Source organism: Glycine soja, chromosome 8 (genome assembly GCF_004193775.1).
Source record: "Glycine soja cultivar W05 chromosome 8, ASM419377v2, whole genome shotgun sequence".
NCBI classification, from domain to species: domain Eukaryota; kingdom Viridiplantae; phylum Streptophyta; class Magnoliopsida; order Fabales; family Fabaceae; genus Glycine; species Glycine soja.
In genome coordinates, this window is record NC_041009.1 from 47,317,282 (window position 1) to 47,332,273 (window position 14,992).

At 32.6% G+C, this 14,992-nt stretch overlaps 2 protein-coding genes and 1 long non-coding RNA gene across 4 annotated transcripts; 1 reads left to right on the forward strand and 2 right to left on the reverse strand.

Annotated features, from left to right (window-relative positions):
• Positions 1-1,155: 1,155 nt before the first annotated feature.
• Positions 1,156-5,045, forward strand: LOC114423787 (putative E3 ubiquitin-protein ligase XBAT31). Its single transcript, XM_028390669.1, has 8 exons — positions 1,156-1,525; positions 1,809-1,868; positions 2,271-2,342; positions 2,467-2,588; positions 2,700-2,840; positions 2,927-3,034; positions 3,766-4,021; positions 4,375-5,045. Exons 1-8 carry the CDS (start codon positions 1,337-1,339, stop codon positions 4,741-4,743), a joined length of 1,317 nt encoding a protein of 438 aa, XP_028246470.1. The 5' UTR covers positions 1,156-1,336; the 3' UTR covers positions 4,744-5,045.
• Positions 5,046-8,931: 3,886 nt separating this feature from the next.
• Positions 8,932-12,006, reverse strand: LOC114424284 (uncharacterized protein At3g17950-like). 2 transcript variants are annotated; one of them, XM_028391122.1, is made up of 4 exons: positions 11,865-12,006; positions 11,475-11,610; positions 11,109-11,252; positions 8,932-9,560 (listed from the first exon to the last, which is right to left on the reverse strand). In XM_028391122.1, exons 2-4 carry the CDS (start codon positions 11,484-11,486, stop codon positions 9,192-9,194), a joined length of 525 nt encoding a protein of 174 aa, XP_028246923.1. In that variant the 5' UTR covers positions 11,487-11,610; positions 11,865-12,006; the 3' UTR covers positions 8,932-9,191. The 2 variants fall into 2 exon arrangements, with proteins under 2 accessions (XP_028246923.1, XP_028246922.1); XM_028391121.1 differs by having other exon boundaries at positions 11,869-11,998.
• Positions 12,007-13,940: 1,934 nt separating this feature from the next.
• LOC114422052 lies at positions 13,941-14,765 on the reverse strand. The gene is made up of 2 exons (XR_003668611.1): positions 14,650-14,765; positions 13,941-14,263 (listed from the first exon to the last, which is right to left on the reverse strand). It is a non-coding gene; the product is annotated as an uncharacterized LOC114422052 (long non-coding RNA).
• Between the last annotated feature and the right edge of the window lie 227 nt (positions 14,766-14,992).

A 14,992-nucleotide genomic window follows, 5' to 3' on the forward strand; every position in this document is an offset into this window, starting at 1 on the left:
ATATTTTAAGGATTTCATAGATGCAACATTTAATATGCTTAATGTTGATTTACAATTATTTTAAATGAAATTTATTTTTTAAATGTTTGAATTAATAAGACAGTATTTAAAATTATTATGCATGATGCTTATTAATATAAAAAATAACCTACACTGACAAATTTCAGCTGCCATATATACTTTTCTTTTAACAGATATTTATTTTTATAATTTTAAGAAATGAAATTAATAAAACTAGTTTCAAAAAGTCATTTTTAGAAAGAAAAAAATTATTTAAAACCTATATTAGTTTTATTGTAAAATTAAATTATAAAAATAAAAAAGAATACTTTGAAATACCTTTTATGAAATTGCGTTATATTCTCCTATTTCAGCTCCCCTCTCTGGAAAATGTGGTAAATTCAGTCCAATTTTCTCGCCATTTATCATTAGAAAAATCACCGCATCACAAATATTTTTTAAAAAATTTCTGTCACATCACAAAATAAATAAAATCAACCCATGCAAAACTAGTCAAGATCCATGCATTTGTAAATTTTAATTTTCTAGTCAAACTTACGCGTGCATTTAACATTTTTACATAAATTAATACTGGCATAACAAACCCGCCGTCATCTTTCTAATTACTTAAAACAATAAAGAACAAAAAAAAAGGTGATTTGATTTTTATGAAATAAAGTCATCAAGGAAAAATTAAATAAAATGACCCACTAGAAAAGATAAGTTCACACTAAAAATTTATATAAGTATCATATTTACTGTAATTATTTTTTTCTCTCTTCTAAATAATATTAATATTAATTACGTTGTTCATATGTTGTTACATACTTACATTAGTTAAAAAATAAGTGCTTATCAAAAACATTTTCATTAGATAACTAGATATTAACTCTTTTTTATAAAAAAAAATCATTGAAATGAATTTTAACTTCTCTCGACACATAAACATTTTTTTTTCATTTATTTATTATAGAACCAAGACTCCAATCACGATTAACATGTTCATATATAAAAAAATAATTAGCGTACCCAATTTACACGATTTAGTTTACCAAAGAATCTTGGGGAGAAGAAAGTGAAACCAAAACAAACTTTTAATATTAATTTGGCCTAAATATCCGGAAGCTGCCCGAAAAATTGATACGCGTTTGGTGAAGCTGCCCGAAAGTGTGAGCGGGCAGGTCCAAACTCCAAGAAGACTCCAATACTTAGATTATCTATCTATCACCCTCAGAGTCGAACCAGACACACTTCCACGTCACCACCACCGTGGAAGGTGGCGCGTGAGGCTGTTTCCGGCGACCTATACCGGCGGCGCTGAGTGGTGATCAAGGAAATGGGTCAGAGGCTAAGCTGCGTGCAACAGCAGCACGAGGAGCATGGTGTGCTCTTCCCAGCACTTGCAAGTGGAGAATTGGAGGTTGTTGAGGCCATGGTGGAGGAAGACCCCACTGTGTTGGAACACACCACTGGCTGTGACCGCCTTTCTCCTCTGCATGTAGCTGCTGCCAATGGTCGGATCGAGGTTGTTCTTGCTTCTGTGCTTCATTATTCATTAACTACCTTTTATTTTTGTTCTTTTATGCGCCACAAATGTTATTTGTTAGTTTGTTGGTTTTTTGTTAGTAAGAGGGATCGAACCAGCGACTTTTTCCTCATTTCTTTCCTTCTTTCATGACCACCCTACCAACCAACCAGCCTTGTATTAACTAGCTTTGTTGTCTTGTCTCTTGGATTTGAATGGTGTTGTGTTTTTGTTACTGTGTCTTTTTATGTGTTTTGATCATGGTGTTGTTTTTTTTGGGCAGGTTCTTTCCATGTTGTTGGATAGGTCTTTCAATGTTGACGTATTGAATCGCCATAAACAGGTGCCTCTCTTGTCTATGTTTATCTGTAACTGCTATTGATCTCTTTATGTTTTATGATAAATTTTTCTATAAGCATTTATTAGAGAAGAAAATAAGAATATAAAATGAATTGAGCTTGTTCAGTTAAAATCAACTTATGTACTTCAGCTTTTATAGAAGTTTTCTCTTTAAACTTCTCCAAAAGTTGAGTTACTAAGTTGATTTTAGATTTAACTTATTGGAGAAGCTCAATTAATATTATCTTCTTATTTTCTTCTCCTATAAGTGCTTGTGGAGAAGTTTATCCAAACGTGCCATAGTCTCTACTCTTTTGAGTTTTGCACTATAGGCTATAACCCTCTTTAGTTCTGTTTCTTATATGGTTTATTTTGATTTCTTATGAGCTTTGTTTTTTTTATGTAGACCCCGTTGATGTTGGCTGTGATGCATGGAAAGACTGGTTGTGTTGAGAAGCTTATTCATGCCGGAGCAAGTGTATGTCATGCTTTTTGTGTTGTTTATTTTTTCAAATTGAATGTTTTGGATTAGTGGTAATTTTGTCAAAGTTGATCATGAGTTTCTCCTAGTTAGGGTAGTGATAGTTGTTTTGATGTTTCAGATATTGATGTTTGATTCTATACGTCGGAGAACTTGCTTGCACTATGCCGCTTATTATGGAAATATAGACTGCCTTAAGGTCATTCTTTCTGCTGCTCATTCCACACCTGTTGCAGATTCTTGGTTAGACACAATTCTCTCTCTCTCTCTTCATACACACACAGGCACACCCAATATCGATCCAAGCATATACAAGAATGACTGGTGATGCTAATTGTTCAATGGAATTGTCAGGGGATTTGCAAGATTTGTCAACATAAGAGATGGAAACGGTGCCACCCCTCTGCATCTTGCAGCTCGCCATAGATGGCCGGAATGTCTTCATGCCCTTCTAGACAATGGTGCTCTTGTTTGTGCTTCAACTGGTGGATATGGGTAATTGTCTTAGAAGTTATGCATGAGTCAGTCTTGTAAGAGTTTTGATGACTTTTCTTTCATATTGATGAATGTAACATTTGCAGTTACCCTGGAAGCACGCCACTTCATATGGCTGCCCGTGGTGGTTCTTTGGACTGTGTCCGGATGTTGCTTGCTTGGGGAGCAGATAGACTTCAATTAGATTCTTCTGGGTAAGAAAATGTCATTTACAGTTTCAAGATCCATTGCTGTCAGTGTAGATCACTAAGGAAAAGACTTGAAGGTTCAGTCATCAATTATCAGTATAAAGATGCTAAGTTCCTAAATATGCATATCTAATTTTTAATTTGCTAATTAATTTCTCTTTATTCATTTAAACAAGGAATGAATCAATTGATAAGATTCATTTTTTTTACTTAAGTGAATTTCCCAACTGTCTTGAAACTTTGAAATTTGCTTGCTGGTTAAGAAATAACTTTTATAGACTCAGAATGCAATTCTTACTCCTTAAAACTGAACTTCATTTGCTGAAGAAGCAAATTCATTATTGAAATACTTAAGCTTATACTTCAGAGACTGTTTGACTATAATTTGTGCTTGATATCTACATTGTGCACCTCAATATCTTAAAATAAGGCTTATGAAAAAACAAACTTTATTGATTGGTTTGGTCCAATATTGTACTTGGTTATAATTTAATATCCCTTATGTAAGAAGCATTTTGGGTTTCACTATTCACATATTACATCTTAGAATGATAAATGATTCTGTAGAAGTAACACATGGAGCCAGTAAAGATTTTATTTTTCCTAACGACGTTTAAAATCAACAGAGCATAATTTCCTTCTTTACCCTCGTCCTTTCCATATTTTTTGAAATTTCGTGGATTCCTTAGTCTCCACAAGCTAATCTGTTAAGGTCTGGCTTAAATATTTCTTTTCAGGAAAATACCATTCTCAGTTGCCCTGAAGCACAAGCATAAGGCATGTGCTGCCCTGCTGGATCCCTCGTCTGCAGCACCGCTTGTTTGGCCATCCCCATTAAAGTTCATCAGCGAGCTCAATCAAGAAGCAAAGGCCTTACTGGAAAAGGCCTTGCAAGAAGCTAACAGAGAGAGGGAGAAGACCATACTAAAGGAGACTGACATGCCTCCATCCCCACTGAATTCTGAGAGTGAAGATGATAACATTGCCTCTGAGGTACAAAATTTTCCTTTCTCGACTGCTTCAGAGTTTAGATTTATAAGTTTTAATTTAATGCATTTTGCTGTTTAGTTTGGTTAAAGATTATATACTTTGGTAGAATTTCCAAGAATGTTCTTTGAGACACATGAATGTTATACAATACTATTTCATCTGCAATGCAGTCTTTGGTAGGTTAGTCACTTGGTTGGCTGCATTTTTATTTCTTTTCTAATACTTCATTCTGGAGGCTTTCAGGACTTAGAATGCTAATACGTCATGTTGGTGTTTTTTCTGGAATAAATGGAATGAACATTTTGTCTAGAAAAGATGATGAATTATTTATTTGCTGGTTATTTCTCCTTGTATAGGCTAGCGATATGGAGTTATGTTGCATATGCTTTGACCAAGCATGCACAATTGAGGTAAGACCCTGTGGCCATCAAATGTGTGCTCATTGCACCCTAGCGCTATGCTGTCACAAAAAGCTTGATCCTGCTACTACCGGCCTTTCTGGACCAGTTTGTCCATTTTGCCGTGGATCCATTCTTCAATTACTGGTTGCTAAGATTAACAAAATCAGTGATACAGAAGTGGAATCTAGCCCTATGAAGCCAAGGAGATCACGGAAATCAAATTTCAGTGAAGGGAGCAGCAGCTTCAAGAGCTTGTCGGCCATGGGCTCATTTGGAAGGATTGCCGGCCGCAATTCAGGGAAAATTACAGATGAAAAGCAATGATAAAGTGGTGGTGATTATTTTGATTCCAAGCCGGCAGGAAATTATATAAATGGTGGTTTTAATTTCTGTTTGATAACTGCCTATATTGGTATCTTATTTGTATTCATTTTCTCACAATTGTCCAAAGATCACTACGGTCATGAGAGACAGCTGCTTGTAGTCGGTTTGAGTTTTTTACTTCTGTAATCTGATTCTCAGTTGGAATTGGAGAATCAGAACAGTTATGTATTCCCCCCCAAATATCAAACATAGTATCCATGAGTTAAAGGTAGTTTTCTTCACTGCTTTAACTTTGGTAAACATATATGGATTCACACACACAGGTATTCGTTCTTAACCATTTATAAGAAGAAAAGAAGAAAGTGTAACGTCATGTTTTTTTAAAAATAAATAGTTTTAGAAAAATAATAAGGTTTTTGAAATTAAATAAATAAGAAGAAATAGTTTTATTAGTTAAAATAATTGTTTTAAGGTAAATAAAATAAATGTGTTTTTAGAAAATAAAAAGAATGTTATATTTATTTATTTGATAGGGAGAAAATAGAGTTAAACAAATAAAATAATAGGCTCAAAGTAAAAAGATGTTATAAAACAATGAAAGAAAAAAAAATTCAATAAATAATAAGCTCAGAATATCCTATTTATAAATAAAGACATCAGTTTTTAAAATAAGATATATAGGCTCTCTCTTCTTCGTAAATTCGTTCTTTCTTTTTCATTTTCCAAAACTCTCGCTTCTCTACATACACTCAAACACGTTTCAGTAAAACTACGATCTCAGACTTATTAATCATTGGATTGTCCTGAAATTTGAACACCGGGTTTGAAACTCATTTTCTCACATTCCCACCGTTGGAATTTTCTAAATAATGTATGTAGAGAGAGAATCCCCCTCGCACGAAGACAGTGAAATTGAGGTTCCAATCTCTTTTCATTCTCTCAAATGCTTGGAAATCCTAGTAAAACAACAAGAGGAAAAGTTTAAGGAATCTTAGAGAATCGCTAGAGACGTCACTATCAATGTCAGACTACGCACCTGAGCCCACTTAGAGATAAAAGATGAGTTTATTGAAATTGGGGTTAGAGTGAACATGTGCAGAGATTCTTAGAGGATCAAATTGAGATTAATTTTGGGGTGTTTTATGCGTTTTAATTTTTCTTGTACTATGATAACTACGAATTGATTGTGTTTGATGGACCAATTGATGTGCTGATGCGAAATTATTGTAAAATTTATATGTTCTTGTATTGAGTGTGAACCCTAGAAATTGAGTTTTTTCTAATTAGCGTGAATTGATGAAATTAAGTAACGATGAATTTACCCTAAGACCTAAGAGGGAGTGAGATATTGATTTTGTATTTTCTCCTTTTCTTGTTTTTTTGGATTTTTTTATATAGTTTGAAATTAATACTATAATTAAAATTGCCGAAAGATTCCTAGTATATTGTGTGGTGTATTCTTAGATAATATATATGAATTCATGTATACTTTTTTTTTACATATATATGTGTTTTAAAAATATTTGAGATTAACTCATATTAATAATATCATATTATGCATGTTAGTCCAGAAAGGTATTTTCAATGGCAAGTTTAGTTACTATATAAATATTTACTTATAAAAAAAATTATATAATTGAGTCCAACAGATTTGCTTACTACTTTTTTTTATATATTTGAATTGTTTACTCTTATGCCTTGTTTCATGTTAGTTACATGTGTGTGTGTAAATATATGTATAGTAAAATGTTCATATAATTATTTGGAATTGGTACATTGAAAGCTTACTTTGAAATTTTTCATCCAATATTATGTGTGCTAGTTATATATATATATACATATATATATATATATATATAGTTATATATTTATATTAATATTTGATGTAAATAATATTGTAGTGTTATTATAGTATGATTCCAAAAATTATTCAAGTGTTGGAGTTTGAGAATATTATAGTTGGATTTGATGTACTTGTGTATGTTGTACCTTATGAATATTGTTATGAATGTTATAAAGATGTATAAATAAACATCAGGCGTAATGACATATCCTTTTGGGATTATGAAATTATAATTGAGATCGAGTATAAGTGGCAAGTTGAGCATAATCTGTGGAATACACGTGAACATGTGATGGTGGATTGTGATATTATGATATGTTAAACTGTGAACATGAGATATGAATGTGAATAAGAGTGTGGTTAATATTTGATGTGATATTACTTGTGTTGTGAGTTGTGAATTATACATAATCTAACTAGTGTTTACCTTAAAAAAGTGTTTATGCGTGAGGTGTTAAAAGGAAAGTGTAGGGTTCCAAGTTAGGAGCCTGAGGTGTTAAGTTGTAGTGCAATGTGTCGAACGTGTTTGAAGACAAGTGTGAGGTCGTGGGTATTATATAATTCATGAGCAGTGTTTGCGTGCAAAAGTTATTTTAGGGGTTGGACCTGAATCAGGAAGGAGAGACCCTAATGAATTCTTCGGAGTCTAGGTCTTAGAGGTAAATACACTCGGTTTGAGTGCTCCTTTAAGCCTATGTTGATCCCATATGGTTGAAGCATTCTCACAAAATAGAGTAACCCTGATCGACCACCTTATGAGTTTACTTAGTGAGAGTGACCTGACATACTCATTGTGTGGCGTGTCTTGTTATGTACTCCTAGGCTCCTTGATGTTGTTTTTCACTGACATGGTACCACATTCATATAGGATTGAGTCTTAGTGTATTTGTCGCATAACACATGTGTAATGATCATTGTGACTTGTTACATGATGATGGGTAATGAATTGTGTGAGTGTGAGATGTTGTGTTGTACTAGAAATGTGTTGTTCACGTGATTAATATAAAAGTGTGGAATGTGATTTCTGATTAAATCCTTGGGGACAAGTGACGTTATGCAATGAGTGGTAAAATGATGTGAATTGGGCTAAGTTGAGCTCGTTATGCTTATATTATATGTATATGTGCTTTCATTTATCTTTACTTATTTAGGAATGTGATAATTCACTTCATGTGTGTTGTGTGTTGTGTGTTGTGTATTTTTTGTGTTTTGATCATGTGATGATCTCAAACCTTTTGTTCGTGAGAGTAGATAGTTAGGTGAATTGTTTTAAGGAATATTGTGCTAAAAGACGTCAAGATTCAATGCTATGATAGAATATGACATTGGGGCATAGATTTCTATTTTAATTGCATGATATTTCGAACATGTTATTTTACTTTATTTTATTTTGCTACTTGACTTAAGTTGTTTTGTAAACTAAAACGACCATGTTTTGAGCAAAAAATGTTTCTGATAAGTTTTATTTAGTAACAGTGAAGTGAATGTGAACTTTTTGTCCACATGAACTCTTTTATGCTTAGAAAATAAAATCTCATTTTATGTAATCTCGTATTTTCATATATTTTATTATATAAATATGTATATCAAGGTAAAGAGTGTCACAAAAAGGATTTTACCTTCATTAAAATGTGAGTGTTCATTTCTTTAAGCCAGACTACTCGATTTCACATAATTTGAATAGTGAACATATGATGAAAAAGTGCAAAGTCGTTAAGATTAATCCCAAACATTTTTTCATCGAAGTTTGGACACATACTCATCCAAGAAGCTTTTATTTTGTGCTGCTGAAACCTTTTTTTTTGTTGCTGATGAAAAAGTTTGGGTTAGTTAGGCATGAGGAATTCACCATGTCAAAGTAAACCTCCAGATTCAATGAGCATTTATAAAAATATTTATAAATTATTTACCAAATAAGATTTTCACATTAAAAGTAGTAATCAAATTCACATACGTATAAAATATAAATTTATTTCTTATCAACTATATAAACTTTTCTTGACCCCTTGAATCCTTGGTGTTTTGTGTTTACTCTTAATCTAATTGCTTATGCACTGCAGAAGCCTAAATAAGGGGGAAATTTTTGCGGGCAGTCAAGCTCCGCCTGTAATACTCCTTAATCATCAAATACTGACATTTTTATTTTATTTTATTTATAATGTGGTACTTTAGCATGACCTGAGATGTGCTTACTTCTTGAAAGCAAAAAGCAGAAAGGATTTGACGTACTAATCATTACCGTTGATCCCCACCAATATACAAAACAAGCATACAAACCACTATGTAATAACTTCTTCCACACCAGGATGGTATGCAACTGCAGTAAATTGCGTGAGGCTTCAATAGTTCAAATTTGTGGTGTGCAGCACGTATTTATTATTTTATTATTACTATCATAAAGAACTGCTGACTATGTGGGACAGAATGGAGTACAGAACATAACATCCTAATGCCTTGAAATTTAATTACCAAACAGGAGAATCTCCGGAAACAGATAAAGAACTCCATTACCTCTGAATGAAATATAAATCAATAACAAGGGCTCATCACATGTTGAATTATCCATCCACACAAACAAGAGAAAACTATTGATGTTCCTTATTCATCACTCTTCCATTTCTCTGTTAGGATCAATTTGGCTCCCCACTAATAGTGAGGTTGAGTCTTGAATAGGGGAGAAACCATTGGGTCCATAAGTGGTAGGAAATTGGTTCCTTCTGTAAGTACTTGCACCTCTTCTCTCAGCTTGAAGGTAGTGACCAAGAGAGGGAGCATCATTCCCAATCACTGCATCAGTACTTAGCCTTGAACAAAGTGAAAACAACCAAGGCTTCAGCTTGTGAATCCTTTTGTTGTCCTTGGAGGGTTCCACCATTCTTCCCCTGGTTGATCTCCTTGAGAGTTCAAAGAAGCTAGAGATACCAATGAGGCTTCCAAGTGTAATGCTGTCGTCATGGAAGAGTGATCCAGTAGACTATAGCAAGCCATGTCAAATGAGTAAAGAATAGTTATTAAAAAATGGCACATATGAATACTTTCTATTCGATCTATAAACAAGTAGAATATATTCCGAATTTCAATTCACATTCATTAACATGATTACAGAAAAAAAATACCAATAAAGAATAGTTACATAAAAATGGGGTGGCCCATGAGGCTCCCATCTAGATTCCCTCAAGCAAAGATACTATTTCCAAGATTTGAACCCTTGACCATGTTGTTCATGTCACAAGGTAGCAACCCTATCATTATGCCAAGGCTCCCACACAATCATTACTAAAGAGTAAAGAAGCATCTATGGAAAATGTTACTATCATATAACCTTCTGTGTTTGATCTGTTTTACAATATGATTGTCCCTTTTTCACACTCTTCAAGGGTAGTTCTTAACATTTTAAAAATGTATTTCCAAACCCCTCTAATAAAAGACTTAAAATTTCAACCAAGGTTGCCTTCAATTGATCTCAAAATGACAAACAGTATACCAACAAAATGGCAATTAAAGTGAAATCAACGTCACTCACTGTCAAAACAATTATGTGCTAGGCCATGCCATGGACCCCATTAGAGCCAAAGCAATTATTTACACACAAAAGAAGCGAAGGATCCAAAAGAGACCGACAGGGGAAGAGATCCGAAGCTTTATGAGCGTGTTCATTACATGTAGCTTCTTTTTCCTATTCATTTTTGGTTTGGACTCATTAAAAAAATTAAAAAAAAAGGCTTTATCTTCGTCAGAGAAATAAGCACAAAGTACTCATAGTCAAAAGCCATTGTTCTAACCAGCATGAAAGAGTAAAGCATGTCCAAGTTAAGACCAGCTGAATATAAAGGAAATGGTTCAACAACCGAGAAGGGAAAATTGCTGTGTGAATATGAGAAGTGCAAAAGTCACAATCAAACTTCATTAACCCATTGCTGGTATGTGAAACAGTCATTATTTCGTAGTACCAAAAAAGTTGCATCAAGATACGCAAATATACATACAAAATATTTGAGATGTCTCTTTCTGAGGCTATGGTCACTTTGATAAATAATACCCAAAACAATTAAAATGGTGCCATCATTGCTTTAAAAATACAAAATGAAGCGAAAAACAACAACAATGACACAACAACATACTAGGAAAGTCATAGCAGCTTATGACAAAGGAATCGGTAGCAGTAAGTAGCAATGTTATCAATGAAACAAGGTGGTCCTCACAACAGTATCTTAAAATAATAATAATAATGACAAAATGTTTTTTAGACCTTCAATTTTCAGTTAACACCGGTTTTATTTAATCCATATACTTTAGAAACAATAACTTTGGTCCTTGTATTTTTAATAATGGGTGAATTTCATCCTTCCTAGCATCCTATGTTCTATAAAGAAAAACGAAATTCATCAATCACCACTAATTCAAGGACCAAAATCATTATTTTTAAAAATACAAGGACCATCTTTTGACCAAAAAATGAGTACCTAAAACACATTTTGTCCTAATAATAATTTTGACTTTTTGTTGAAACAAAATGCCAAACCTCGGTGTCAAGATCTGAGGAAGAATCAGTTGAAGGGGTGTGAGAAGTAGTGAGCACAGTGCTGAAGGAGGCTGACCCAGAACCATTTCTCATCAGCCCAATTCTAGAGTTCAAGAATCTCAATCCCAAAGGCCACCCTTCTTCCTGCATCAATTACCAAATGTGAAAACAAAAACCAAAATCCAAAATCAGATAAATATGCTGCTATAAACAAAACCCTCAAAATCATTCAAAAGCAACCAACTTTACGAAAGAGCTTCAGATAACATCAATATGGGTATGCACTATGCACCTTATGTTAGTGTATTTATGTGTATATCTATGTGTGTGAGAAAGAGAGAGAGAGAGAGAGAGAGAAGATGGAACCTGTTGAGCCATTACTGTGTTTGCTGAATGAAATGAAGGTGTAGAAATGAATGACACAGTGAAGTGAAATACTGTGAAATTGTCCAAACAAGTGTCACTTCAGACAAAGAACCATCACCTCCAGATTGTGTACCCTCTGACCAAAATAAATATATAAAAAAGTCAAAATTTACTAACAAAGTGCAAAAAACTACAAATCAATGTTGGCATCTACATTCTACAGAAGTGGCATAAATTTGACATTTGACCAAAGGGGAAGAGACACAAACGTAAGAGCTTCTTTGGTTCCAAACTGAAGCGGTTTAAATGTCTGATTAGCCACATTATTGTTTGCTCTGAAAGTCACAAATCAGAGAGAGAGAGAGAGAGAGAGAGTGACTTATTACTTACTTACCTCTCTCAGGTTCTTGGGTTCGGAGGGTCTGCAACTCTGCATAGAATGTGACGGAGGCAGAAGTGAGAATAATTTGGTATCAGTTACAGAGTTGAGAAGCTAAAAAAGATGGCAACTTCAATACAAAGGGTAAGACTTAACTCTTAAGAGTAAGAGCAAGAGAGAATATATATATATATATATATATATATATATATATATATATATATATATATATTTAAAAAAGCCACTGTACTTGTAATAACTTGAATAGCCTCTATATGAGAAATTTCTTTCTAAGCCAGTGATAAAGTATTATTATTATAATTACTAGGGTAAGACAGACACTATGCTCCATGCAAATTGGTTTTTTTTTTTAACAGATTTTAACTTTTATAGGTTTATTATGATTTATTTATTTGATATGAGAGAATAGATGGAGTAGTAGGTGGTTTTGGTGAATGATTTTTGAGAGATTTTTAAATAAATATTACAAAATTGAATTATTGTTTAAATCATTTATTTTATATTAATAATTAAATTATATATTTAATTCAATTAATTTATTCATGATAATAGTTTGTTATTAATAATTAAATCTCATAGTCTTTCTGTTAAAAAAAAAAGGTTCATGTCTATTTACAACCCAAAGTACAAATACTAATTGATGTGATTTTTACATAAAGAAAAGTTTATGATACCAGAATTTATATTTTATTTCGTTGAATATCTTATTTTTTATTTTTGTGATACTAGAATTTGAATTGGTTTATTTTTGTGGTAGCCAATGCTAGTCACAATATTCCTAATTGTCACATTAAGCCCACTGACTTCACCCAAAAAAATTTTAAGCCCACTGAATGTGAATTTTCTCAAACAAGAAGTAACCTCCTTCCACATCAGTAGTTGTAGAGGACTCAGGAGCAACTATTTCCTTTGTAATTTTCTCTAAAGAAAAATTATTTTCCTGTGATCCAATTAATTTTTTTATGGGCTGATCCAATTATCACAGATTGATATTTTCTCCTAAAAATAAGCATAAATGGGCATTATTGCATGATTTTATTATGGCATTTCTTGACTTTATTCAACTTTATTGCAATTTCAAATACATGTATAATAACAAGTCAGTAAATACATTGCAATCAAATCTGTGTGCAAATGGTCAATGGATCACAAAGTTGTGCATGCCAATTCAAAAATATCACGTTGAGAGCCGAACGAATGTTGAATTCCATATCATATCAACCAATGTCTCCGATGCTGGCAGATATTACTAACCAATCCTAACCATCATTTACATCTTTCCTTCATTTCGTAACAACATCCACAGGCAGAAAATGACTGCGTATAAGTTCAGAAATATAAAAGATTTAGCTATGTACACAGTAAATTCACAAAGCAGTTGCCAACGTACAAAAGTTGGAATTTTCCACAAAGGCCACTAACATATAAAAGCATATGCTTTTGGGCTAGAATAGTAATTTTACAAAAAATGGAGGTGGGAAGATGAAAAAGGGGATATCAATAACACGGACCTAATCAAGATCTAGTTTTCGTTGACAAAATCGTGTAGACGAAAGTAGTGTTCACTGATTATCTTAACAAGATTTTGTCAAAATGCACAAATAAAAAACTAGCTAGATTTTGTTAAGGGTATTTTTGTAAAACAAAAAAAAGACAGATGCGCGAATTGATTAACTCTTCAATTTTTTTTTACTTTATTTTATCTTTTTAAACTTATACCCTTATTTAAGTTTTTTTTTTATAAAAAAATAGTTAGAAATATTTAAGTTGATTTCCTTCATATATCATGTGTAACATTTGTTAGTGAAATATGTTTTGATTTTCCTTCCAAAAAATTCCATTGTTATTGATATATAGTTGCCAACGAATAGCAAAATTACAAATTAATTACTTCTCATGATGAATTTATTATATGTCAATAAACTTTTTCTTAATGAAATTCAATTTATGATGAAAACTATAGCTAGCTACTATGCATAAGCTCCTAACATATAACTCCAATTACAAGTTAATACCAAAGTTGTTGATGAGGTCTATATTTAATTTTATCTTTTTCATACTTTGGAGAGGGGGTACGAAGTAGTGAATTCTTATAACAAAATACAGCAAATTAAAACCCATAGAAGCACATCCATTCTCATAGCCATGGATAAATGCATTATTCTTGGTAGCCAATTGGTATGCAACCAATGTTTTATTTTTTTCATGCTTCGGAGAGGGGTAAAAAGTAGTCAATTTTCGTTACAACAACACATAAAAGATGAGAAAAATAAGAAACATGAGCCTCCGTTCTTATAACCACGGCCAACACAGTCACCGCTGCAAGTTGGTGAGCAATCTCCTATACAGATTATCCCCGATTGATCCCCACCCAAACATGTCACTGATCCTACAAACAAGTTAAAAAAATTTATGCATATATAGCTCATATTGATTTTCTCAAAATACAAATCAAATTATCAATTAATGATATGAAATGAAGGTAATTAAGATTATGTATTAACTATACCTAATATTAATAGACAGTTATTGATCTTGTCAAAACATATTCAACCTTTTTTTCATCTAATCGATATTTTAAAAAAGAAATTGATGTCATTAATTAACCACTTCATCTAGTTGATGGATCCTACTAGCTAGCCTAACCTCTTCATGAATAAATTAATAAGACTAAGAAATAACACTAAAAAGATACAATTTTGTTTTTCGTATTTCCATGAATTAATTGTTCTGTAGAATTATTTTTTTCTCATGAAATTAACCTATATTTATTACCTGAAGTCAGGACCAAAGCAATGCACAAAATTCCAAAGAGAAAAGGTTGGTTGAGGGGAAAAGGCATTTTATGAAGATTCACCTCTGAACACTCTTATATTTTATTCTCTAGTAATGATGGTTAAAACTTATAAGACGATGATCCTTATATATTATCTATCTGAAAAAGAAGTTAGAGGAATAAAATTGATAATTGTAATATAGAAGAGAGAGAAGGGAATATGGTCCCATTACCGTCTTTCCTGAAGTATGATATGGAATAATATGAAATAGTTGGAAATTATCAAAGAAGTCTTTTCAGACAAAAAAAAGTATCACCTCCATTCTTTGTACCCTCTAACCA